Source organism: Sebastes fasciatus, chromosome 22 (assembly GCF_043250625.1).
Source record: "Sebastes fasciatus isolate fSebFas1 chromosome 22, fSebFas1.pri, whole genome shotgun sequence".
NCBI lineage: Eukaryota > Metazoa > Chordata > Actinopteri > Perciformes > Sebastidae > Sebastes > Sebastes fasciatus.
In genome coordinates, this window is record NC_133816.1 from 12,862,399 (window position 1) to 12,888,439 (window position 26,041).

At 40.5% G+C, this 26,041-nt stretch overlaps 3 protein-coding genes and 1 long non-coding RNA gene across 4 annotated transcripts; all 4 read right to left on the reverse strand.

Annotated features, from left to right (window-relative positions):
• Window positions 1-143: 143 nt before the first annotated feature.
• LOC141760281 (uncharacterized) lies at window positions 144-3,085 on the reverse strand. Its single transcript, XR_012592310.1, has 2 exons — window positions 2,372-3,085; window positions 144-2,300 (listed from the first exon to the last, which is right to left on the reverse strand). It is a non-coding gene; the product is annotated as an uncharacterized LOC141760281 (long non-coding RNA).
• A 779-nt stretch (window positions 3,086-3,864) lies between these two features.
• On the reverse strand, window positions 3,865-4,889 carry LOC141760277 (uncharacterized). The gene is made up of 2 exons (XM_074622940.1): window positions 4,744-4,889; window positions 3,865-4,659 (listed from the first exon to the last, which is right to left on the reverse strand). Exons 1-2 carry the CDS (start codon window positions 4,874-4,876, stop codon window positions 3,971-3,973), a joined length of 822 nt encoding a protein of 273 aa, XP_074479041.1. The 5' UTR covers window positions 4,877-4,889; the 3' UTR covers window positions 3,865-3,970.
• Window positions 4,890-9,787: 4,898 nt separating this feature from the next.
• Window positions 9,788-11,183, reverse strand: LOC141760266 (uncharacterized). Its single transcript, XM_074622929.1, has one exon. The coding sequence runs from the start codon at window positions 11,176-11,178 to the stop codon at window positions 10,132-10,134; it is 1,047 nt and encodes a 348-aa protein (XP_074479030.1). The 5' UTR covers window positions 11,179-11,183; the 3' UTR covers window positions 9,788-10,131.
• An 11,003-nt stretch (window positions 11,184-22,186) lies between these two features.
• Window positions 22,187-23,205, reverse strand: LOC141760279 (uncharacterized). The gene is made up of 2 exons (XM_074622942.1): window positions 23,150-23,205; window positions 22,187-23,065 (listed from the first exon to the last, which is right to left on the reverse strand). The coding sequence occupies exon 2, from the start codon at window positions 22,995-22,997 to the stop codon at window positions 22,293-22,295; it is 705 nt and encodes a 234-aa protein (XP_074479043.1). The 5' UTR covers window positions 22,998-23,065; window positions 23,150-23,205; the 3' UTR covers window positions 22,187-22,292.
• Window positions 23,206-26,041: the final 2,836 nt, after the last annotated feature.

A 26,041-nucleotide genomic window follows, 5' to 3' on the forward strand; every position in this document is an offset into this window, starting at 1 on the left:
AACGAGTTAATTCCTGTGAAGGGTTAAAAACCGCAGTGTATTCACAACGTTAAGTGAGACCTCATAGCAGACATCAATATAGCGCAGTTTTGGTTATATCTTTGCGATTTTCTGGATATTGGAGACAGTAAATGTGTCCATCCTCTGAAAATTTAGCAAAGTCCAGCAGTACAATTGATCAATTGTTGATTTTAGAAACTGCATTGCCTGCACGGCCTTGTCTTCTGGGATAGTTAAATATAACCCGTCCGGAATACAATGAATAGAAGCACGAAGTTTGCAAGGCAAATCTCTCCCCAACAAATTAATGGGACACTTTTCAGATATCAAAAATGAATGCAATACATCTGAGCCTTCAACTGTTGTTTTAGATTTATTTTTTTTTGATAGTGGTTCTACCATAGGAACACCGGAAACACCCATAGTGGTGATATAATGTGTGGTTGGTTCAAAATTTCAACTGTTACCATTTACTTCAATTGCTAACGTGGGATCTTGTGACAAATCTAGCCAATTTGCAAATTGTTGTAAAAACTTGTTGTAGCCTATATCAAGTTAAGGTTATATAAATCAACCCTTAGCTACATATATTATTAAATAGGCCTATGACTTGACATCAGGTTATGGTAAAAACTAAATAAAATCGACAGGGAGTTACACAATTGTTATAATTTATAAATATACAAAAACATACAATTACTATGCTCTCCTCAAAGCCACCAGACTATTGACAGAAACTGTCATTTTAACCACTGATCATTATAAACGCACTTTTTCAAACTGACAGAAAACATTTAAAATTCGTCAAAACTGTCTTGCAATGGTCAATCTTGCAACAATTACCATCACTGGTTGCTTTCTACAGAATCTTGGCTTTCGTATTTTTAAGTATGTATTATAAGCTGCTTAGAGCTACTGTTAACCAGCCCTCTCTATTATCTATTTTATATTGCTGTGAACACATCTCCTTCAAACAACTAGATTTATTCAAGTTTCTACTCCAAAAATACATTTTACAAAATTATATTTGAACACCTCATGATAATGTTATAATTCACCTTCGCCTAATAATCTATTGGCATACCAAAATTAATAAATGAGTTAGCTGAATTCCTTCAGCCTCTCCCCCTTACTCTGGACACAAAACCTGCACCCTGTAGGTGTGTGTGTTTGTGTCAGTGTCTCTGTGTGTTTCTTGACCCCGCCCCTCTGGTGGATCATCAATGAATTCTGAGCCAGTTGCTCTGCTGCCTCCTTGCAGGGCAGCCATGTCTGCTCCTCTCCGTCTCTCCCTTTCAACTGCAGCAGTGATCAAAAATATCAACTCTTGTGTCTGCATTTTTCCTAACTCTGCCTCTGAAGCTTTTGCTTTATCGTTATCTTGGGGTAAAGTGAAACAGTGAATTTGTTCAATTCAATTCAATTGCTCTAAAAGTGGGATTTTAGCTTCAGTCACCATACTCAAACAAACACTGAGGGGACGGAGTTTTACCTTGGCGTTTAATCCTATCATACATCATTGCCTTTGTCTGATTCTCACTATCTCAGCCGCTTTGGTCTGCAATGTGTTCTTTAACAATGGCCTGTGACATGTTGCAATAAATGGTACGCATTCATCCACCATTTTTTTTCTTAATTCATCTGAACCCCATTCACAGCCATTCTCACTCACTCTCTCACTACAGATTTGAAGAGCGGTGACTTTCTTCCGTCAAAGTGCACACTTTCTCATAAATGCAAAATCCCAGTCTGGATTTCCATTGTCTCCATGCCCATTTATCTCAGTTAGCCGCAGTTTCTCCGTCTCAAGCGAGCCTCTATGCGGCAATTCACCATCCGTCCAATCACACATCAATACTGTGAACGGAACTACATATTTCCATCCGGCCTGTCTGCCCACTATTCCAGCGGGACTAGAGGGCACATACATCGTCTCAAAGTGTGTGTTTGCATGGTGTTTATCAATGACAGGTTGACTCTTCTCTTTTACCCTGTCGGTTCTTTGACTGATAAAATCTTTTAACCTTGGCTGTTTTGGAAACAGTCATATGTGTAAATTTCTCTGGTTTCTTTGCTGCTTTGGACTTTTGGGCACCCATTTTATTCAGCACTTAATTTCACACAGTTATTCAGCAAAATTCAGCAGCGTAAGCGCGCAAAGCACCAGCACATCAGTAAACAAGCAGCAATCACAGTTCAACATCATAGACACACAAAACGGGCACACAAAACGGGCACATGCACATCAACAACACCTCTCTGCATCAACAGCTTCTCCTCTTTTTTTTTTTTCCTTTCCCCTTCCAGCAGGGTGAGGCTTCAATTTATTTTTTCAAGATGGAGCCCCGAAAGCCCGACGCCTCGTGTACACAAACAATAAAACGGATATCCCTCGGCCCCTGGGGTCTCCCCCAGAACCTCTAGTTTCCCACTGGACACAGAGTTGGGATAGTCGTCAATCTTGGTCTGGCCGAGGCAGTTCTATTTCAAACTCCCCGGAAACGTCTTTCCCTCTTGGACCACAGCTCATGGGAGTCCCCCCTGGTCGGGTCTAGCCCGAAGCTAACCCGGAAACTCAACCACCCCTGTTGGTGGTACTGTGGTACCTAAACCCCACAGACTTTATCTTGAACACCACCCACCCTTCTGGAAGTGTAATATTACCCTTTTTAATATTACCTCTTTACCATGAACTGGTTAACTTCAATTTCCACTTTTATCCATTACATTTTCTATTTCAAATTTCAGAAATTACTCAGCCGAATTATTACTTTACTCCCTTGAGATGGAGTGTTACTCTATAGCTAAATTTTTAAAATTTCAGATTCTTTTAGATCTCGTCAAACACAGACATGGTAAGGCAAAAGCAGATAATTTGCACTTACCACTTCTGTTGTTATGTTGAAATCCTGTTCGTGACGCCAAATTGTGATGGAATAATTGATATACAAGTTATCTTTGGAAGGAAGAGGTCCGGAGCTGATGATGTCTTACAAAAGAAGGTTTATTGAAGCTTGATCAAAGAGAATTGTCAGGTCTCCACAATAGATGCTCTCTGCGTGAAGGCCTCACAACTCTGTCCTTCCCCCCCCCCGGTGCTCAGTGTCTTACCCCTTATCATGTTATGACTTACTTCGTTCCCCTGGTTGCCCTAGCGACTGGCTCTGCGGTCTCCACTACAGGCACAGCTGTACAGATAACGGTGGCTCCTCTAGACAGGACTCCAACCCAAAAATGTCAACAGAGGGACACTCTGACAAACACTCTGACCTTTCTACCAATAAGAGAGGAATTGATGGAAAATTCCATCACAGTAAGGATGTACATGTATCATTCCACAAGGACATTTGGAACGTTTTAGTAAACTACAACTGTTTTTTTATTTTTGTTTAATAGCAGTCAATGATTTAGCATGAAAAAACAAAAAACAAATAAGCAGCGAAGGAAGAAGAATTCAAATTGTTTAAGTAGAAATACCACAGTGTAATTCACAGTGCATTCAAAATGTTGAGTAAGAACGGAAATACGAGCAAAACATGTTTAACTGTGAAACTAACACTTTTCCTTGATTTGGGAGATTAAGATTGTTTCAAAGAAAAACTGTTTCCAACAGAAATATAAGTAATACAGTCAAATGAAGGGAATCTTTATACTAACATATTGACATCTAATTTTTGTGGAAAACATTTCACATTCAGTTACAAAGATGTAGCTATTGCTTGAGTATATTTCATTCAGTTAGTGAACACCTCTCCACAAGAGATTCACCCCTATGGTTTCTCCTGTGTATATTGACCCTCAGGTGTTTTCTCAAGAATGTGATTTGAGAAAATCTCTTTCCGCACGTGTTGCAATTATGTGGCTCCTGACTTGTGTGGGTTCAAATAGAAAACTACTTGTCTGTATTCACTCGTATATGCCTTTTCAATTCAAGCACTACAAAGAATCTTTTCCCACAGGTCTTACGAAGTTACGGCTTCTCACCTGGGTGGAATGTTCTCATGTGGACCATCAAGTTACCATTACGTCCGAAAGCTTTTCCACATTCTTTACAAGTAAACGGCTTCTCACCTGTATGAGTTCTCATGTGGACTGTCAAATCTCTATTTTGTTTGAAATCTTTCTCACATGTTTTACAAGAATACGGCTTCTCATCTGTATGGGTTCTCATGTGGACTGTCAAGTTATTACTCTGTCTGAAAGCTTTCCCACATGTTTTACAAGAATACGGCTTCTCACCTGTGTGGGTTCTCATGTGGACCAAAAAGCTACTTTTATGTCCGAAATCTTTTCCACATGTTTTGCAAGGATATAGCTTCTCACCTGTATGAGTTCTCATGTGGACTGTCAAATCTCTATTTTGTTTGAAATCTTTCTCACATGTTTTACAAGAATACGGCTTCTCACCTGTATGAGTTCTCATGTGGACTGTCAAATCTCTATTTTGTTTGAAATCTTTCTCACATGTTTTACAAGAATACGGCTTCTCGCCTGTATGGACTCTCATGTGGACTGTCAATTCACCATTCAGTCTGAAAGCTCTCCCACATGTCTTACAAGAATATGGCCTCTCACCAGTGTGGGTTCTCATATGAGTCTTCAATGCTGACGTCTGACTGAATTTTTTTCCACATGTTTTGCAAGAATACGGCTTCTCGCCTGTATGGACTCTCATGTGGACTGTCAATTCACCATTCAGTCTGAAAGCTCTCCCACATGTCTTACAAGTAAATGGCTTCTCACCTGTGTGGGTTCTAATATGAATCTTCAATGATGTTTTGTCATCGAATCTTTTCCCACATGTTTTGCAAACGTACAGCTTCTCACTTGTGTGGGTTCTCATGTGTACCGATACCACAGAGGTTATAACTGGCATGTTGACAACAGACTGTTTCTCTGCAGCATTCAAGTAAAGAGTGTGATCTTCACTGTGGTCAGCTTCCTCATGAGTAGGAGTCAACATAAAGGAATCAGTCTCCTGCTTCAGTACAAGCTGCTCTCCCTCCTGACTGGTGCAGAGTACCTCCTGTTCCTCTTTAATCTGTGGAGGATCTGGGTCCTCTTGGTCCAGACTGGAGTTCCTCTCCTGAATACAGAGCTGCTGGTCAACGGGAACCTCCTCCTCCTTACAGACATGTTGCTGTGGGAGCTCTGCAGGGACAGAGAACAAAAGCAATATGATACTAACGTTACTGTGATGAGAGAAAAACGGACATCTGAGCAGACAAATACAACCAGTATGTCTTTAAACCAGGGGTGTCCAAACTACGGCCCGCGGGCCAACTGCGGAAATTGACCAGTTTTTGAAAGAGAAAGAACGACCTCTTCATGAACTGAGTGACCCTCTAAGGTTGGCAGACCTGGCATTTCTAGTAGATCTTACTGATCATCTCAACACACTGAACAACAGTCTGCAAGGCAAAGACCAGCTTGTACCACAACTTTACGCACACATGAAAGCATCGTCTCTTTGAGACACAACTACGCAGCTTTAATGTCGCGCACTTCCCCACGCTGTCCGAAATCAAAGTTGCTTTTCCAGAGGTCAACCGTTCTGCTAAAAAGGAGAAATATGTGTCTGTCGTCATATTTTTCTTGACAGAATTCAGTGAGCGCTTCCAAGATTTTTTTGTCATTGAGAAAGAAATCATGCTGTTCTCGACTCCCTTCCTGATGGATGCAGAAGAAGTGGAAGAGAGTCTGCTATTAGAACTTATCGAAATGCAGTGAGATGATTCTCTGAAGAATCAGCATCAGCTTCTCTCTCTACCCGACTTCTACCGGAGCTTGGAAAAGGCCAAGTTTCCTCTGATGCGAGTCTGTTCGGCTCAGCATACATATGTGAGCAAACATTTTCTCTGTTAACTATGAAATGAAAACAGACTGAGAACCAAAATGACCGGCAGCCATCTCTGTGTTGTCCTTCGCATCTCAACCACCAAACTTACTCCCGACCTGCCAGCCATCGTTCAGTCCAAAGCGCAGCATCACTGCTCCCACTAAGTGCGGCGCTGTTCCCATTATAGGTGAGTTAAAATATATTATGCAGTATTCATGAGTTCACAATCCCAATTACTTAATAAATTCAGTCAATTAAAGTTGATAGCATTTTATAACAAACGTTAGTTGATCTGTTAACAACCCCAATAACTTATTTGCATAACTAGCTTCAATATACCCATCCCCTTGTCCCCTTGTTGTCCCCCCTGTATACAGGTATGTGAAGGGGGATCACCATCCTGACTAAGAAGCAATCTCAGGCTGCTGTTTGGAGAATGAGCTGTCAACCCTTTCTGTAACAAAATACATGGAAACCCATTAATGGAAAGTTGTGATGTAGGATGTTTTTTTTTTTCTTTAAGCATATTCAAGCATCAAGCATAATTTACCTCATTTCATTAATTTTGTTAACTTTAATACACTGGAGGTGAGGCAATATACCTCACCTCCAGTGAGTGGCCCAGCCTTTCGTATATTTTTCTGTATGTAACACTCAACGGTAATACCCTTTTATACTTCAGAGAATTAATTGAACTTAAAGGGACTATTTGTAACTTTGTACGCGCATAAATGTAGCGGGTCGTCACACATGTGCGCTCCCATATGCGCGTTCGCGTGTAGCCGCTGTACACTCCTCATCTGCCTGCTCGCCTTCACTCAGACAGCTCAGCTCGCTTCACCTCTAGACGTGAACGCGTGCTCACTCCACACTGCAGAAGAGTTAGTTTAGCTCTGAGAATATCTAGTGAATGCACAGGGGACGTTTGTGCAGAAATAACTTCTGCAGCTCCTCCAGACCAACAGAGGTTTCCCGTGTCTTGTGAAGTGACAGAGCTCTACAGAGATTTACGTAGGCTTCTCGTTACCGACTGGGTGCTGGTGTCTCCTCTGCTCTCCGGCTGCGGGCGGAGAGAGCAGAGGAGACACGCTGCAGAGCTCCGCTGCATCAGCCTGCACTTAGGCAGGAAAAGCCAACACTAGGATCAGATCTAAATCATGTTCATGGAGAGACCTTCGTCTGGTCAGCTAACATTACTGCCAAGCAGCTGAAATATAGAGTGATATTGTGGTTTTAGCTGACGTGTGTCGCCTCACTGTTTTGAGTGATGCTTGTTCAGGTATATTTAGAGCGAGCAAGCGCGAGCCCGACGCTGACTTTCGTTGATTTCACGGCCACAGGTGTCGCTGTTAAGAAGCATTTCTGAAAGTTACAAATAGTCCCTTTAAGTGCCTTATGGTGGGGTAAGTTGAGCCAGTGGCTCAGAATAATAGTAGAATATTAGTGAGTCGGTGGCTCAACTTACCCCGTAGCCTTTGGCTCACTTTGCCCCATAGCTAACATTTTGGAAAAAATGGCCTGGCTTAGCAATTCAGGCTCATCTTTAGCGAAGTTACTAACACGGTGTTATACCTTAGTAAATCACCAACATGTGTAATATATATTTTTAGACCTGGATAAATTTGATTTGACCTAACAGTCATTATTCCTGACATTAAAAAAAAGTACTCACTACTTCTCCCATGTGCTTCTCTCCATCACAGCAAGATAGAAATGATGGGTACTTCCTGAATTTATGGTCTAATGAAAAAAAACATAATCACAGTTGCCTAGATACAGAGGATGGCTCAACTTACCACAGTCTCCTCTATGTCTTTAAACCATTATTAGTTTGTTAAAAGATCATAGTAGTAGTCCTCACCTCTCCTGTGTAACTGTATCTCTTTATAAAGATCATAGTAGTAGTCCTCACCTCTCCTGTGTAACTGTATCTCTTTATAAAGATCATAGTAGTAGTCCTCACCTCTCCTGTGTAACTGTATCTCTTTATAAAGATCATAGTAGTAGTCCTCACCTCTCCTGTGTAACTGTATCTCTTTATAAAGATCATAGTAGTAGTCCTCACCTCTCCTGTGTAACTGTATCTCTTTATAAAGATCATAGTAGTAGTCCTCACCTCTCCTGTGTAACTGTATCTCTTTATAAAGATCATAGTAGTTCTCCTCACCTCTCCTGTGTAACTGGATCTCTTTATAAAGATCATAGTAGTAGTCCTCACCTCTCCTGTGTAACTTGATCTCGGGTTTCAACACGATATCCAACAGTCTGCGCTGACGATCGATCTCTTCCTCCTGCTCGACGATAGTTTTCTCTAAAACTCTGAATATTTCTTCAGCAGCAGCAGTTAGTCGCTCGTTAACAAACTCTCTCAAAGACTCAACTGAAGACATTGTTGTTTGATCATCAAGTGAAGAGTTACCCGCACTACGACTACAACATGTCTTCAGCTGACTGAACAAGCAGCATGCAGCTCATGACGCTACTAGTAGTGTTGTTTACTTCCGCTGGGTGTCACACTGGGAAGGTCCGACAGTGGACGTGAGGCAGCTTTTCTTTCCGCCTTCATACCTTGGAGGTCTACAGACCTTGTAGCCTATAGAACATATTTACTGCTTTTTTTTTTTTTTTTACATAAGTAAATAAACGAAACATGATTAAATATTTTTACTTTAAAAATATTTTTACTTTAAAAATATTTTTTTAAATATAGAAAATAAACATATACATTTATATACAATAAATGGACCAACTATTGTTATTTTTTCTTTGCAAATGAGAAACTTTAAGAAATTATTAATAAATGTAATATTCAATGTTTGGTAGCTTACATTTCAGATTGATTTAGCAACCGTTTTCATCTTTTTATTAACACATTGTGTTATAGAGTAGGCTAATACAAACAAATATTTAAAAATATATATTTTAACTTTAAAAATATATATTTTTTAAAAATATAAAAAATAAACATATACATTAGTTACATAGTACATATAAATTTGATGCTTTTTTTTACAATGTACGCTACATTCCTCAAAGAATTGAGAAAACTTTTAGAGGTCAAAAACAGTCTGCAGTATAGCTAGTACAGCTTTTCTTTCCACTTTCATACCTTGGAGGTCTACATACCTTGTAGCCTATAAAATATATTTACTGCTATTTTTTTTTTTACACAAGTAAATAAACAAAACAAGATGAAATATTTTTACTTTAAAAATTTTTTTTTTTAAATATAGAAAATAAACATATACATTTGTACATTTATACACAATAAATGGACCAACTATTGTTATTTTTTTGTGGAAAATGAGTAACTTTTAGAAATTAATAATAAATGCCTCATTCATTGTGCCCTTAAGGAGAACAAATCGTTACTCCAAGTCCTTTATCCCTTCTGCTGTTAAGCTGCTGAACACAGACTATACCCATTTTAAATGACTGTATTTAGAAGAATTTTAAGATATGCTGTTCTTATATATTGTTCCTTATTATTTGGCTTTTATTGCTATAATCCTATGTATTTATATGGTTCTTATCATAACGTGTCCCTCCAACTGCCCCATGCCTTTAATATGTTTCCTTTGACTTTAATTATTGGTTGTCTGTTGTATGTATGGATGTATGGACTGGGAATGCTACACATGAATTGACCCCTTGGGGATAAATAAAGTTATAATAAGGCTAATTCTTCATCTTTGGTCTCTGGGCTGTTATTCGAAACATTATAAAGTGAAATTTTAAACGTTACAGAGAAAGCGAATACAAAAAAACTCCCTAAAAAGCTACTGACTGCTGCATTAACATTTATTCAAACTTGTGTGTAGCAACATACATGTATCTTGTTCATTCCACAAGAATATTTGGTACTCTTTAGTGAACTACGACTTTTACTACACGCTTTTTGTTACTTCGGAGATAATCATTGTGTGCAAAAATAAACAAACAAATAAGCAGCGGTGGAAGGAGAATTTATATTAAGTAGGAATACCACAGTGTAATCAAAGTGTTAATTAAGAGCAGAAGAACTAGCCAAGCATGTTTAAAGTAAGAAAAATCATTATGCACAGTGTCAGTGCCACATAATGATATAATATTCACATGTTTCGGGGTAAAAGGTGGTGAAGAATTACAATACTCCTACATGTAAACAATTATTTCATTACAAAAGTGATGCTATTTTCTTAAATAAAAAATTATATATTATGAAATAAAAATAATAAAGTAATGTTATGTTAGCAAAGGAATCTTTTCCCACAGGTCTCACAAAGTTACGGCTTCTCACCAGTGTGGAATCTTCACATGTGGACCAACAAGTTACTACTACCTACGAAACCTTTTCCACATGTTTTACAAGTAAACGGCTTCTCACCTGTGTGCGTTCTCATGTGGATTGTCAAATCACCACTACACATGAAATCTTTTCCACATGTTTTACAAGAATATGTCCTCTCATCAGTGTGGGTTCTCATATGAGTCTTCAATGATGACGTCTGACTGAATTTTTTTCCACATGTTAGGCAAGAATACGGCTTCTCACCTGTATGGGTTCTCATGTGGACTTTCAATTCACTATTTTGTGTGAAACTTTTCCCACATGTTTCACAAGTAAACGGCTTCTCACCTGTGTGGATTCTCATGTGGACCAAAAAGCTACTTTTATGTCCGAAATCTTTTCCACATGTTTTGCAAGGATATGGCTTCTCACCTGTATGAGTTCTCATGTGGACTTTCACTTCACTACTTTGTTTGAAACCTTTTCCACATGTTTTACAAGTAAACGGCTTCTCACCTGTGTGCATTTTCATGTGGATCATTAAGTTACTTTTACGTCCAAAATGTTTTCCACATGTTTTGCAAGAATATGGCTTCTCACCAGTGTGGATTATTATATGACTCTTCAATGTCGAAGCCCGACTGAATTTTTTTCCACATGTTTTGCAAGAATACGGCTTCTCGCCTGTATGGGTTTTCATGTGAACTGTCAAGTGATCATTACTTATGTAATCTTTTCCACATGTTTTACAAGAATATGGCCTCTCACCAGTGTGGGTTCTCATATGAGTCTTCAATGCTGACGTCTGACTGAATTTTTTCCAACATTTTTTGCAAGAATATGGCTTCTCACGTGTATGGGTTCTCATGTGGACTGTCAATTCACCATTCAGTCTGAAAGCTCTCCCACATGTCTTACAAGTAAATGGCTTCTCACCTGTATGGGTTCTAATATGAATCTTCAATGATGTTTTGTCATCGAATCTTTTCCCACATGTTTTGCAAACGTACAGCTTCTCACTTGTGTGGGTTCTCATGTGTACCGATACCAGAGAGCTTATAACTGGCATGTTGACAACAGACTGTTTCTCTGCAGCATTCAAGTAAAGAGTGTGATCTTCACTGTGGTCACCTTCCTCATGAGTAGGAGTCAACATAAAGGTATCAGTCTCCTGCTTCAGTACAAGCTGCTCTCCCTCCTGACTGGTGCAGAGTACCTCCTGTTCCTCTTTAATCTGTGGAGGATCTGGGTCCTCTTGGTCCAGACTGGAGTTCCTCTCCTGAATACAGAGCTGCTGGTCAACGGGAACCTCCTCCTCCTTACAGACATGTTGCTGTGGGAGCTCTGGAGGGACAGAGAACAAAAGCAATATGATACTAACGTTACTGTGATGAGAGAAAAACGGACATCTGAGCAGACAAATACAACCAGTATGTCTTTAAACCATTATTTAAAGATTTATATTCATTAATGTCTTATTCAAAGTTTGGTATTTCAGATTGATTTAGCAACCACTTTTTACTTTTTAAAAAAAATCTTTTTATCAATATATCATGTTATAGAGTAGACTAATACAAAAAAACAGGCTACCAACTGCTGCTGTGGCATTTATTCAAACTTGTGTGTCAGTAGTAAGTGTGATGGAATAATTGATATACAAGTTATCTTTGGAAGGAAGAGGTCCGGAGCTGATGATGTCTTACAAAAGAAGGTTTATTGAAGCTTGATCAAGGAGAATTGTCAGGTCTCCACAATAGATGCTCTCTGCGTGAAGGCCTCACAACTCTGTCCTTCCCCCCCCGGTGCTCAGTGTCTTACCCCTTATCATGTTATGACTTACTTCGTTCCTCTGGCATCTCTGACCCTGGTTGCCCTAGCGACTGGCTCTACGGTCTCCACTACAGGCACAGCTGTACAGATAACGGTGGCTCCTCTAGACAGGACTCCAACCCAAGAATGTCAACAGAGGGACACTCTGACAAACACTCTGACCTTTCTACCAATAAGAGAGGAATTGATGGAAAATTCCATCACAACCCCTCCTTTTTGATCGACAGATCAACACTAATTACCCCTCCCAGTGTGACATATCAATTTAACAATTGAGCACCAGGGAGAAGTCAGGGCTGATCCACCCCACGCAGTAGTGACTAATTTAAACAGTCAAAATCCAAAAACAGTTACATATCATGATTATTAAAAAACTCACCCTTAACCTCTAGCAATGACCTACGAGTTCCGTCTTCAAGCCAATTAAGGCCTCCTAAGGAAAATTACCTGCAGACCTCCCAAACCCCATAAAGGTCTAGAGAGCTCTTTTGACAGAGGTCGCAGGTCACATGCATCTACTGACAACTGGCCAAAAACTCCGCCTCGGTTTCACAGGAGATGGAGCAAAAAGACCAGATGCGCTATCTACTCTATCTGGAACGGACAAAGGTAAAACCTCAGATCACAAAAGAGGGAAAATCCATATTGTCACATCCGTACAAACCGATCATCTTCAGGGTGAGCTAGGGTGATTTACCTGATTATGTTTCAAATATAACCAAACACACTTGATTAAATGACATCACACGTTGCATTTTAAACTTAATATAAAATCAATCTTCCTTCTTATACAAGGAAACAGGATAGATAATAGAATTAGAAATACATGGCACAAAATTTAAGTAAAGAAGTAATTTACAATTCATAAATCATAAATCATTGTTTCTCTTTTTGAGATAGAGGTATCCTTACCCACAGAGGTACCCAGAAGCAGGATGCAATTTCACCCTCCTTTCGGACACCATCAATGCAGTTCAGACACCCCCCCTCAAATCCTCCAGTCTTTTCCTCAATTTTTCCTAAATCAATCATGCAGAATATCAGTTCATTTTACAGAGAATACACTTTTACTATTAATCCCTACAGCCTTTAATATCAGGATACATTGATTCTTATAAAATTCACCAACTAAAATTGAAAAACCTTAAACAATTAAACCTTGAGAGAGTAACCGATTCAACTCATTCTCCGTGTTTTCTGTCATCCATGTGATGAGTGTAATGTGTATGCAGTATCTTTATTGAAAATGTGAGTGTGTGTACTGAGGTGTGTGGCTTAATGTGATGTGTGTGTAATGAAATATAAGTATGTGTGTGTGATTACATGTAATATTGCTTTGATTTTAACCCACAGAATCATAGGGATCAATAATGAATAACATTGATTATATTAGAGTAGTACCCATCTTCAAAATGATTATCTATAACTGATTAAGTCTTCTTCTTCAACTCAGGTGCTTTGCGCACCACAGAGCCATCACTGTCGAGAGGTCTCAAGACATACGATGCACAGTGATATGGATGTTTTCCTTGCGGGCAAAATCAAACCTCAATCAAATACAAACATGAAAAATAAAAATGATCACATCTGGAGAAATGTGGGATTACATATCACATGTTTCCCTCTCCTCTTCTCCCTCCTCTTCTTCCTCCTCCTCCTCCAGACTAAGGTCTTCTAACCCCAACCTCTGAACCCAATCTTGAAACTCCGCATTACCAAAAGGCCCGGTCTCTACCTGATGGAGTGCCAGGCCTCCCACACTTACACGGACCTGGGGAGCCTGTAACACGGTGCTAGCAGTTTTCTGGACAAGAGCTCTGATTATTGCCCCTAAACATGTGAAGAGGAGAAGGAGAAGAAGAATGGCCGTGTTTGAGTGGCGTTTTTCCTTCATTTAGTTTTGCACGTATGGTATAAATAGATTCAAAATATGTTGTTGGTGGGAGGAGATAGTTATATTCTTGCATCTCTTCAATCCGGACAGTGTTGTCACAGCCCTCTACGTGACCTTTGACATCTTGATAGCTCACGTCCCAGTCGTAACAAACTGGGTGGAGCTTGAGCTGTTACTCTGGCTCTTTTCATGGTTGCAAGCACTGGGTTGCTCGTTGTTCTACCGAGCTCAAGGCTCAGCTCAGCACCTGGAACATGAGAGCCCTCATGCTCCGATTTCCTTGAATCAGGTTGCTCGGTCCCCTGACCGAACCCACTCAGCAGTGCGAGGAGAAGGAGTGACCATCCTGTCACTTGCCACGTCCCTGCGTGCCCTCTCCCGTAGCACGAGGTGCTGCTCTGCACCTTGTAGCATGAACCCATTCTGCTTTGCCCTCGACCTTCAACGCTGTTTTGGTCACCAACAGCACCTATTATGGGCCTTTCACCTGGGAGACAAACAGAGAGCACACCTTGTCCAAGGAATTAATTAGTATTTTGATCACCAACTTTGAAACGGATGAATTGGCTCCACCGAGGGTTTTGGGAGCCGTTCTGCCACCTGTAAGTGATACCTTTTTAAAACTTTGGTTAGTGCTTTAACATAATCAACCAGGGATTCCTCAGTCCAAAGAAGCAAAGTTTAATGTGGTGTCAACGGGGGACTTGACCCTGTTGACATTGCTCTTCCTATGAGCACCTCGTGTGGGCTTAGCCCTGTCGTAGCACTTTGTGTACTGCAGATGGAGTACAACCCAATTCGTCAGGCCACTTCAGACCTGTTTTCATCATTGTTTTGGTCAACCTCTCCTTGATAGTGGAATTCATTCTCTCAACTTGACCTAAGCTCTGTGCATGGTAGGGAACATGTAACTGCCATGTGAACCCTAATACTGCGGCGAGACCCTGTGTTACTTTTGACACAAAACATGGACCCCGGTCACTATTTATTCTCATTGGCACCCCAAATCTTGGGATGACATCTTTTAGATGACACTTCACCACTGTTCTAGCGTCCTCTTTCCTTGTTGCAAACGCCTCAGTCCACTTTGAGAACTGATCGGTGATCACCAACAAGTATTTGAAACCTTGTGAATTTGGCATATGTACAAAATCAATCTGCATATTTACAAAAGGGCCCGATGGTGGCGGTAGATGGTCATGTTTTATCAAACTGTTCTTTCTCCTAGTTTGTTGGCATGTCATGCATCCGTCTACAAGTGTTTGTGAGACCTGTGTGATGCCTGGCGCAAACCATTGTGAACAAATTACCTCATTCATCCCTCCTTTTCCTACATGTGCAGGCCCATGTACTACATGTGCCAACACATGTAGGAGAGAACTAGGACAGATATGGCCTTTATGGTAATGTTTGTGTTTAAGTGGCTTAGAAACTATGTTTCTTACAGATATCAATATGTTTTTATTAATCACTTCTCAGTCATTCACTATGAATGAATGAATAGTTTTATTTCGGTCATACATCAAAAAGAACAAAACTTTACAATCTGTGTGAATATAAACCAATACTGTATCCCTTTCACACAACAACGTTCATATAATCAATGACCAATGGCCCCAAGGCTTATTTTTTTTTCTATCCTATACAATCCATAAAATAACCCAGAATATCAGCATTACAAAGGAAAGAAAAAATAAAATTTACTCTAATCGTAATCCTTACTTATTTCACATTTTAAGGCTTTTTTGAAGCTCAACAGAGAGCTACAAAATTTCAACTCATCACTAAGCCTGTTCCATAATTTGACTCCCAAAACTGAGACACATCTGTATTTTACAACGGTTCTCACTTAAGCTGTTTAAAAAAAAAACCACACAACCCTCTTAAATAAAAATGTCTTTCTCTTAATTTAAATGTTTTTTGTTTTTTTTGTTTTTTTTAATACTAACCGGAAGGCTTTTATTCCTAACTCGAAATAGTATTTCTAATGTCTTTACACGCACAATATCCCAAAATTTTAAGATAACTGACTTTATGAATAATGGATATGTAGTTTCACGCTAAGAAGCTTTATGTATTATTCTACAAGCTCTTTTCTGGATTTTAATTATCGGGTCTATATTTATTTTATATACTTTTCTCCAAACCTCAACACCATATGACATATATGGCATTATAAGTGAGCAATACAATATATACGAACACTTATTTTTCAACAGATCCTTTGTTCGATATTTAATAAATTCCCTGTAAAGCCTATTTTTCTTTCTACAAGCTTAATGATTCATTAATATCATCTACATAAACTTCTTGGCAGTCATAATTCAAGAGCTCTGTCTTAAAAGCTATATTTGCCTCCGGTGATTTTATTCTAATCAAATTGTTCTGTTTCTTTGTTCTTAATCTTGATTTATTGTTAATCTCCAACACTGTAAAAACAGGCAAACTATCACTCACATCAGTCACTAACAGTCCACTTCCACTTCCCAAACAATTACATTAATGAAAATATTATCAATCAATGTTAAACTATCCCTCGTTATTCTACTTGGCTTTACAATTAACGGATAGAAACTCAAGCTAAACATAATATTAACAAATTCTGTTGTTTCATTATATAATCATTATATTTCAGTAAATCAATATTTAAGTATGGCATAGCCAACCAACCATTTAACCTCAGATGGTCTGCTAACAGAGCCATCAGTGTAGAAATTTACATCTGAATTTGGGATTGGTGTCTGCTGGAGGTCTGGCCTTGGAGAGGAACATGTTGCAATCACGTAATCGCAATCATGATCCTTGACGGTCTCGATCAGTGGGAGGAGAGTGGCTGGATTTAGCGGTGCGGAGCGTTTTCACCGTAATATGTGGACTGGACAGAATGATAGCCTCATAACCTGAGCGTCATGCTGCTGTCATGTGTTGTGTTGGTGCGGTGTTCAAAATGTGTAAAACGGCATGCGGAACGTGGACTACACAGTCATGAGCCAGTACTATGGGGGCTGATTTTTCAATCATCATCGCAACTGAGGCCACAGCTCTCAGACAACCTGGCATGCCCAACACTACGGGTCCCAATCGAGCCGAATAGTACGCGACAGGACGGTAACGCGAACCATGTTTCTGTACCAGGATACCTGTAGCAAAACCCTCCTTTTCGTGCACGTGTAGATGGAACAGCAAGTTGTAATCCGGCAGGCCCAGTGCTGGGGCCTGTAACAACGCAGGTTTCAGGTCTTGGAAAGCTTTTAACATAACTTCAACACAGAGTCCAAAGCTGCATACTCAAAAATCCAGTTCCTGCAATAATTAGCCATCCCCAGGAACGAATGCATTTCTTTCTTAGTTCTCGGGGGATGCATATCCAACAACAGTCTCACTCTTTCTGGCGACAACAGCCGCTGGCCGTTCTTCAACACATGACCCAGATACGTGACCTCAGGCAGGCAGAATTGCAGTTTGGTGAGTGATGCCCTGTGGCCACACTCCGCCAGTCTTTTGAGCAGCAAAATGGAGTCAGAGCGACACGCGTCTAATGTTGGGGACGCCATCAAGAGGTCGTCTGCATATTGAAGAAGGCTTGATCCTCCTGGCAGATCGAGATCGTCCAGATCACGTTTTACCGCTGCCGCGTACACACTCGGGGACTGGGAATATCCCTGGACTAGCCTTCGCCAGGTCAGCTGTCGACCTTTAAAAGTAAACGCAAACAGATACTGGCTGTCTGGATGCAGTGGAATGGAAAAGAAAGCTGAACATAGATCAATGACTGTGTAGTACGTAGAGTTTGCCGGTAATGAGGCTAAGATGGAATTGGTGTCTGGGACTAATTGAGTCATTGGAACCACAATGTTGTTAATTGCTTGCTAATCTTGCAGAAAACGCCACTCGTCTGGTCTACCAGGCTTAGGAATTGGCAAAATGGGTGTGTTACAGGGGCTGTTTGTGTAGCAAATCACTCCTTCAATTCCTGCAATTGCTTTGTGGGAGAGGTTATACTGGCGTATCATAGGTAGCTTAACATTAGGCTTAAGTGTCACTAGGTGAGGCGGCGCTGAATTTACAAAACCCACATGATTTTTATGTCTGGCCCACAAAATAGATGGAACCTCAGCTAGTTCTGACGGAGGTCCATATTCTGTCACTAGGGGAGGCTGCTGCGTGATAAATGTGCTGTCCGGTAACTCAATACGTGCTGGCATGTTGATCATGTACAACTCACAACCTAATGTAGTTACTTTTTGAGTTTTAGAGCCCTCGTTACTGGCTCTCAATTTCTGGCACCGAGCCACCATTTTACCAAGTTCCCTTGGCTCATGCCCAGGTGTGACTGCCACTGCAATGTGAGGCCAAGAATCATTATCATCAAATAATTCACTTTGTCTCTCTGTCAACAGCATTGAAAGAGCGCTCCCCTCTGGACCTACAAACAAAATTTGCTTGCATTCTAATTTCTCTTTTTTTTTTTTTACATGGGTACCAGCCAAACGAGTTAATTCCTGTGAAGGGTTAAAAACCGCAGTGTATTCACAACGTTAAGTGAGACCTCATAGCAGACATCAATATAGCGCAGTTTTGGTTATATCTTTGCGATTTTCTGGATATTGGAGACAGTAAATGTGTCCATCCTCTGAAAATTTAGCAAAGTCCAGCAGTACAATTGATCAATTGTTGATTTTAGAAACTGCATTGCCTGCACGGCCTTGTCTTCTGGGATAGTTAAATATAACCCGTCCGGAATACAATGAATAGAAGCACGAAGTTTGCAAGGCAAATCTCTCCCCAACAAATTAATGGGACACTTTTCAGATATCAAAAATGAATGCAATACATCTGAGCCTTCAACTGTTGTTTTAGATTTATTTTTTTTTGATAGTGGTTCTACCATAGGAACACCGGAAACACCCATAGTGGTGATATAATGTGTGGTTGGTTCAAAATTTCAACTGTTACCATTTACTTCAATTGCTAACGTGGGATCTTGTGACAAATCTAGCCAATTTGCAAATTGTTGTAAAAACTTGTTGTAGCCTATATCAAGTTAAGGTTATATAAATCAACCCTTAGCTACATATATTATTAAATAGGCCTATGACTTGACATCAGGTTATGGTAAAAACTAAATAAAATCGACAGGGAGTTACACAATTGTTATAATTTATAAATATACAAAAACATACAATTACTATGCTCTCCTCAAAGCCACCAGACTATTGACAGAAACTGTCATTTTAACCACTGATCATTATAAACGCACTTTTTCAAACTGACAGAAAACATTTAAAATTCGTCAAAACTGTCTTGCAATGGTCAATCTTGCAACAATTACCATCACTGGTTGCTTTCTACAGAATCTTGGCTTTCGTATTTTTAAGTATGTATTATAAGCTGCTTAGAGCTACTGTTAACCAGCCCTCTCTATTATCTATTTTATATTGCTGTGAACACATCTCCTTCAAACAACTAGATTTATTCAAGTTTCTACTCCAAAAATACATTTTACAAAATTATATTTGAACACCTCATGATAATGTTATAATTCACCTTCGCCTAATAATCTATTGGCATACCAAAATTAATAAATGAGTTAGCTGAATTCCTTCAGCCTCTCCCCCTTACTCTGGACACAAAACCTGCACCCTGTAGGTGTGTGTGTTTGTGTCAGTGTCTCTGTGTGTTTCTTGACCCCGCCCCTCTGGTGGATCATCAATGAATTCTGAGCCAGTTGCTCTGCTGCCTCCTTGCAGGGCAGCCATGTCTGCTCCTCTCCGTCTCTCCCTTTCAACTGCAGCAGTGATCAAAAATATCAACTCTTGTGTCTGCATTTTTCCTAACTCTGCCTCTGAAGCTTTTGCTTTATCGTTATCTTGGGGTAAAGTGAAACAGTGAATTTGTTCAATTCAATTCAATTGCTCTAAAAGTGGGATTTTAGCTTCAGTCACCATACTCAAACAAACACTGAGGGGACGGAGTTTTACCTTGGTGTTTAATCCTATCATACATCATTGCCTTTGTCTGATTCTCACTATCTCAGCCGCTTTGGTCTGCAATGTGTTCTTTAACAATGGCCTGTGACATGTTGCAATAAATGGTACGCATTCATCCACCATTTTTTTTCTTAATTCATCTGAACCCCATTTACAGCCATTCTCACTCACTCTCTCACTACAGATTTGAAGAGCGGTGACTTTCTTCCGTCAAAGTGCACACTTTCTCATAAATGCAAAATCCCAGTCTGGATTTCCATTGTCTCCATGCCCATTTATCTCAGTTAGCCGCAGTTTCTACGTCTCAAGCGAGCCTCCATGCGGCAATTCACCATCCGTCCAATCACACATCAATACTGTGAACGGAACTACATATTTCCATCCGGCCTGTCTGCCCACTATTCCAGCGGGACTAGAGGGCACATACATCGTCTCAAAGTGTGTGTTTGCATGGTGTTTATCAATGACAGGTTGACTCTTCTCTTTTACCCTGTCGGTTCTTTGACTGATAAAATCTTTTAACCTTGGCTGTTTTGGAAACGGTCATAAGTATAAATTTCTCTGGTTTCTTTGCTGCTTTGGACTTTTGGGCACCCATTTTATTCAGCACTTAATTTCACACAGTTATTCAGCAAAATTCAGCAGCGTAAGCGCGCAAAGCACCAGCACATCAGTAAACAAGCAGCAATCACAGTTCAACATCATAGACACACAAAACGGGCACACAAAACGGGCACATGCACATCAACAACACCTCTCTGCATCAACAGCTTCTCCTCTTTTTTTTTTTTCCTTTCCCCTTCCAGCAGGGTGAGGCTTCAATTTATTTTTTCAAGATGGAGCCCCGAAAGCCCGACGCCTCGTGTACACAAACAATAAAACGGATATCCCTCGGCCCCTGGGGTCTCCCCCAGAACCTCTAGTTTCCCACTGGACACAGAGTTGGGATAGTCGTCAATCTTGGTCTGGCCGAGGCAGTTCTATTTCAAACTCCCCGGAAACGTCTTTCCCTCTTGGACCAGAGCTCATGGGAGTCCCCCCTGGTCGGGTCTAGCCCGAAGCTAACCCGGAAACTCAACCACCCCTGTTGGTGGTACTGTGGTACCTAAACCCCACAGACTTTATCTTGAACACCACCCACCCTTCTGGAAGTGTAATATTACCCTTTTTAATATTACCTCTTTACCATGAACTGGTTAACTTCAATTTCCACTTTTATCCATTACATTTTCTATTTCAAATTTCAGAAATTACTCAGCCGAATTATTACTTTACTCCCTTGAGATGGAGTGTTACTCTATAGCTAAATTTTTAAAATTTCAGATTCTTTTAGATCTCGTCAAACACAGACATGGTAAGGCAAAAGCAGATAATTTGCACTTACCACTTCTGTTGTTATGTTGAAATCCTGTTCGTGACGCCAAATTGTGATGGAATAATTGATATACAAGTTATCTTTAGAAGGAAGAGGTCCGGAGCTGATGATGTCTTACAAAAGAAGGTTTATTGAAGCTTGATCAAAGAGAATTGTCAGGTCTCCACAATAGATGCTCTCTGCGTGAAGGCCTCACAACTCTGTCCTTCCCCCCCCCCGGTGCTCAGTGTCTTACCCCTTATCATGTTATGACTTACTTCGTTCCCCTGGTTGCCCTAGCAACTGGCTCTACGGTCTCCACTACAGGCACAGCTGTACAGATAACAGTGGCTCCTCTAGACAGGACTCCAACCCAAGAATGTCAACAGAGGGACACTCTGACAAACACTCTGACCTTTCTACCAATAAGAGAGGAATTGATGGAAAATTCCATCACAGTAAGGATGTACATGTATCATTCCACAAGGACATTTGGAACGTTTTAGTAAACTACAACTGTTTTTTTATTTTTGTTTAATAGCAGTCAATGATTTAGCATGAAAAAACAAAAAACAAATAAGCAGCGAAGGAAGAAGAATTCAAATTGTTTAAGTAGAAATACCACTGTGTAATTCACAGTGCATTCAAAATGTTGAGTAAGAACGGAAATACGAGCAAAACATGTTTAACTGTGAAACTAACACTTTTCCTTGATTTGGGAGATTAAGATTGTTTCAAAGAAAAACTGTTTCCAACAGAAATATAAGTAATACAGTCAAATGAAGGGAATCTTTATACTAACATATTGACATCTAATTTTTGTGGAAAACATTTCACATTCAGTTACAAAGATGTAGCTATTGCTTGAGTATATTTCATTCAGTTAGTGAACACCTCTCCACAAGAGATTCACCTCTATGGTTTCTCCTGTGTATATTGACCCTCAGGTGTTTTCTCAAGAATGTGATTTGAGAAAATCTCTTTCCGCACGTGTTGCAATTATGTGGCTCCTGACTTGTGTGGGTTCAAATAGAAAACTACTTGTCTGTATTCACTCGTATATGCCTTTTCAATTCAAGCACTACAAAGAATCTTTTCCCACAGGTCTTACGAAGTTACGGCTTCTCACCTGGGTGGAATGTTCTCATGTGGACCATCAAGTTACCATTACGTCCGAAAGCTTTTCCACATTCTTTACAAGTAAACGGCTTCTCACCTGTATGAGTTCTCATGTGGACTGTCAAATCTCTATTTTGTTTGAAATCTTTCTCACATGTTTTACAAGAATACGGCTTCTCATCTGTGTGGGTTCTCATGTGGACTGTCAAGTTATTACTCTGTCTGAAAGCTTTCCCACATGTTTTACAAGAATACGGCTTCTCACCTGTGTGGGTTCTCATGTGGACCAAAAAGCTACTTTTATGTCCGAAATCTTTTCCACATGTTTTGCAAGGATATAGCTTCTCACCTGTATGAGTTCTCATGTGGATTTTCACTTCACTATTTTGTGTGAAACTTTCCCCACATGTTTCACAAGTAAACGGCTTCTCACCTGTGTGGATTCTCATGTGGACCAAAAAGCTACTTTTATGTCTGAAATCTTTTCCACATGTTTTGCAAGGATATGGCTTCTCACCAGTGTGGATTATTATATGACTCTTCAATGTCGAAGCCCGACTGAATTTTTTTCCACATGTTTTGCAAGAATACGGCTTCTCGCCTGTGTGCATTTTCATGTGGATCATTAAGTTACTTTTACTTCCAAAATGTTTTCCACATGTTTTGCAAGAATATGGCTTCTCACCAGTGTGGGTTCTCATATGAGTCTTCAATGATGACGTCTGACTGAATTTTTTTCCACATGTTTTGCAAGAATACGGCTTCTCGCCTGTATGGACTCTCATGTGGACTGTCAATTCACCATTCAGTCTGAAAGCTCTCCCACATGTCTTACAAGAATATGGCCTCTCACCAGTGTGGGTTCTAATATGAATCTTCAATGATGTTTTGTCATCGAATCTTTTCCCACATGTTTTGCAAACGTACAGCTTCTCACTTGTGTGGGTTCTCATGTGTACCGATACCACAGAGGTTATAACTGGCATGTTGACAACAGACTGTTTCTCTGCAGCATTCAAGTAAAGAGTGTGATCTTCACTGTGGTCAGCTTCCTCATGAGTAGGAGTCAACATAAAGGAATCAGTCTCCTGCTTCAGTACAAGCTGCTCTCCCTCCTGACTGGTGCAGAGTACCTCCTGTTCCTCTTTAATCTGTGGAGGATCTGGGTCCTCTTGGTCCAGACTGGAGTTCCTCTCCTGAATACAGAGCTGCTGGTCAACGGGAACCTCCTCCTCCTTACAGACATGTTGCTGTGGGAGCTCTGGAGGGACAGAGAACAAAAGCAATATGATACTAACGTTACTGTGATGAGAGAAAAACAGACATCTGAGCAGACAAATACAACCAGTATGTCTTTAAACCAGGGGTGTCCAAACTACGGCCCGCGGGCCAACTGCGGAAATTGACCAGTTTTTGAAAGAGAAAGAACGACCTCTTCATGAACTGAGTGACCCTCTAAGGTTGGCAGACCTGGCATTTCTAGTAGATCTTACTGATCATCTCAACACACTGAACAAGAGTCTGCAAGGCAAAGACCAGCTTGTACCACAACTTTACGCACACATGAAAGCATTCCGTGCGAAGCTTCGTCTCTTTGAGACACAACTACGCAGCTTTAATGTCGCGCACTTCCCCACGCTGTCCGAAATCAAAGTTGCTTTTCCAGAGGTCAACCGTTCTGCTAAAAAGGAGAAATATGTGTCTGTCGTCATATTTTTCTTGACAGAATTCAGTGAGCGCTTCCAAGATTTTTTTGTCATTGAGAAAGAAATCATGCTGTTCTCGACTCCCTTCCTGATGGATGCAGAAGAAGTGGAAGAGAGTCTGCTATTAGAACTTATCGAAATGCAGTGAGATGATTCTCTGAAGAATCAGCATCAGCTTCTCTCTCTACCCGACTTCTACCGGAGCTTGGAAAAGGCCAAGTTTCCTCTGATGCGAGTCTGTTCGGCTCAGCATACATATGTGAGCAAACATTTTCTCTGTTAACTATGAAATGAAAACAGACTGAGAACCAAAATGACCGACAGCCATCTCTGTGTTGTCCTTCGCATCTCAACCACCAAACTTACTCCCGACCTGCCAGCCATCGTTCAGTCCAAAGCGCAGCATCACTGCTCCCACTAAGTGCGGCGCTGTTCCCATTATAGGTGAGTTAAAATATATTATGCAGTATTCATGAGTTCACAAGCCCAATTACTTAATAAATTCAATCAATTAAAGTTGATAGCATTTTATAACAAACGTTAGTTGATCTGTTAACAACCCCAATAACTTATTTGCATAACTAGCTTCAATATACCCATCCCCTTGTCCCCTTGTTGTCCCCCCTGTATACAGGTATGTGAAGGGGGATCACCATCCTGACTAAGAAGCAATCTCAGGCTGCTGTTTGGAGAATGAGCTGTCAACCCTTTCTGTAACAAAATACATGGAAACCCATTAATGGAAAGTTGTGATGTAGGATGTTTTTTTTTCTTTAAGCATATTCAAGCATCAAGCATAATTTACCTCATTTCATTAATTTTGTTAACTTTAATACACTGGAGGTGAGGCAATATACCTCACCTCCAGTGAGTGGCCCAGCCTTTCGTATATTTTTCTGTATGTAACACTCAACGGTAATACCCTTTTATACTTCAGAGAATTAATTGAACTTAAAGGGACTATTTGTAACTTTGTACGCGCATAAATGTAGCGGGTCGTCACACATGTGCGCTCCCATATGCGCGTTCGCGTGTAGCCGCTGTACACTCCTCATCTGCCTGCTCGCCTTCACTCAGACAGCTCAGCTCGCTTCACCTCTAGACGTGAACGCGTGCTCACTCCACACTGCAGAAGAGTTAGTTTAGCTCTGAGAATATCTAGTGAATGTACAGGGGACGTTTGTGCAGAAATAACTTCTGCAGCTCCTCCAGACCAACAGAGGTTTCCCGTGTCTTGTGAAGTGACAGAGCTCTACAGAGATTTACGTAGGCTTCTCGTTACCGACTGGGTGCTGGTGTCTCCTCTGCTCTCCGGCTGCGGGCGGAGAGAGCAGAGGAGACACGCTGCAGAGCTCCGCTGCATCAGCCTGCACTTAGGCAGGAAAAGCCAACACTAGGATCAGATCTAAATCATGTTCATGGAGAGACCTTCGTCTGGTCAGCTAACATTACTGCCAAGCAGCTGAAATATAGAGTGATATTGTGGTTTTAGCTGACGTGTGTCGCCTCACTGTTTTGAGTGATGCTTGTTCAGGTATATTTAGAGCGAGCAAGCGCGAGCCCGACGCTGACTTTCGTTGATTTCACGGCCACAGGTGTCGCTGTTAAGAAGCATTTCTGAAAGTTACAAATAGTCCCTTTAAGTGCCTTATGGTGGGGTAAGTTGAGCCAGTGGCTCAGAATAATAGTAGAATATTAGTGAGTCGGTGGCTCAACTTACCCCGTAGCCTTTGGCTCACTTTGCCCCATAGCTAACATTTTGGAAAAAATGGCCTGGCTTAGCAATTCAGGCTCATCTTTAGCGAAGTTACTAACACGGTGTTATACCTTAGTAAATCACCAACATGTGTAATATATATTTTTAGACCTGGATAAATTTGATTTGACCTAACAGTCATTATTCCTGACATTAAAAAAAAGTACTCACTACTTCTCCCATGTGCTTCTCTCCATCACAGCAAGATAGAAATGATGGGTACTTCCTGAATTTATGGTCTAATGAAAAAAAACATAATCACAGTTGCCTAGATACAGAAGAT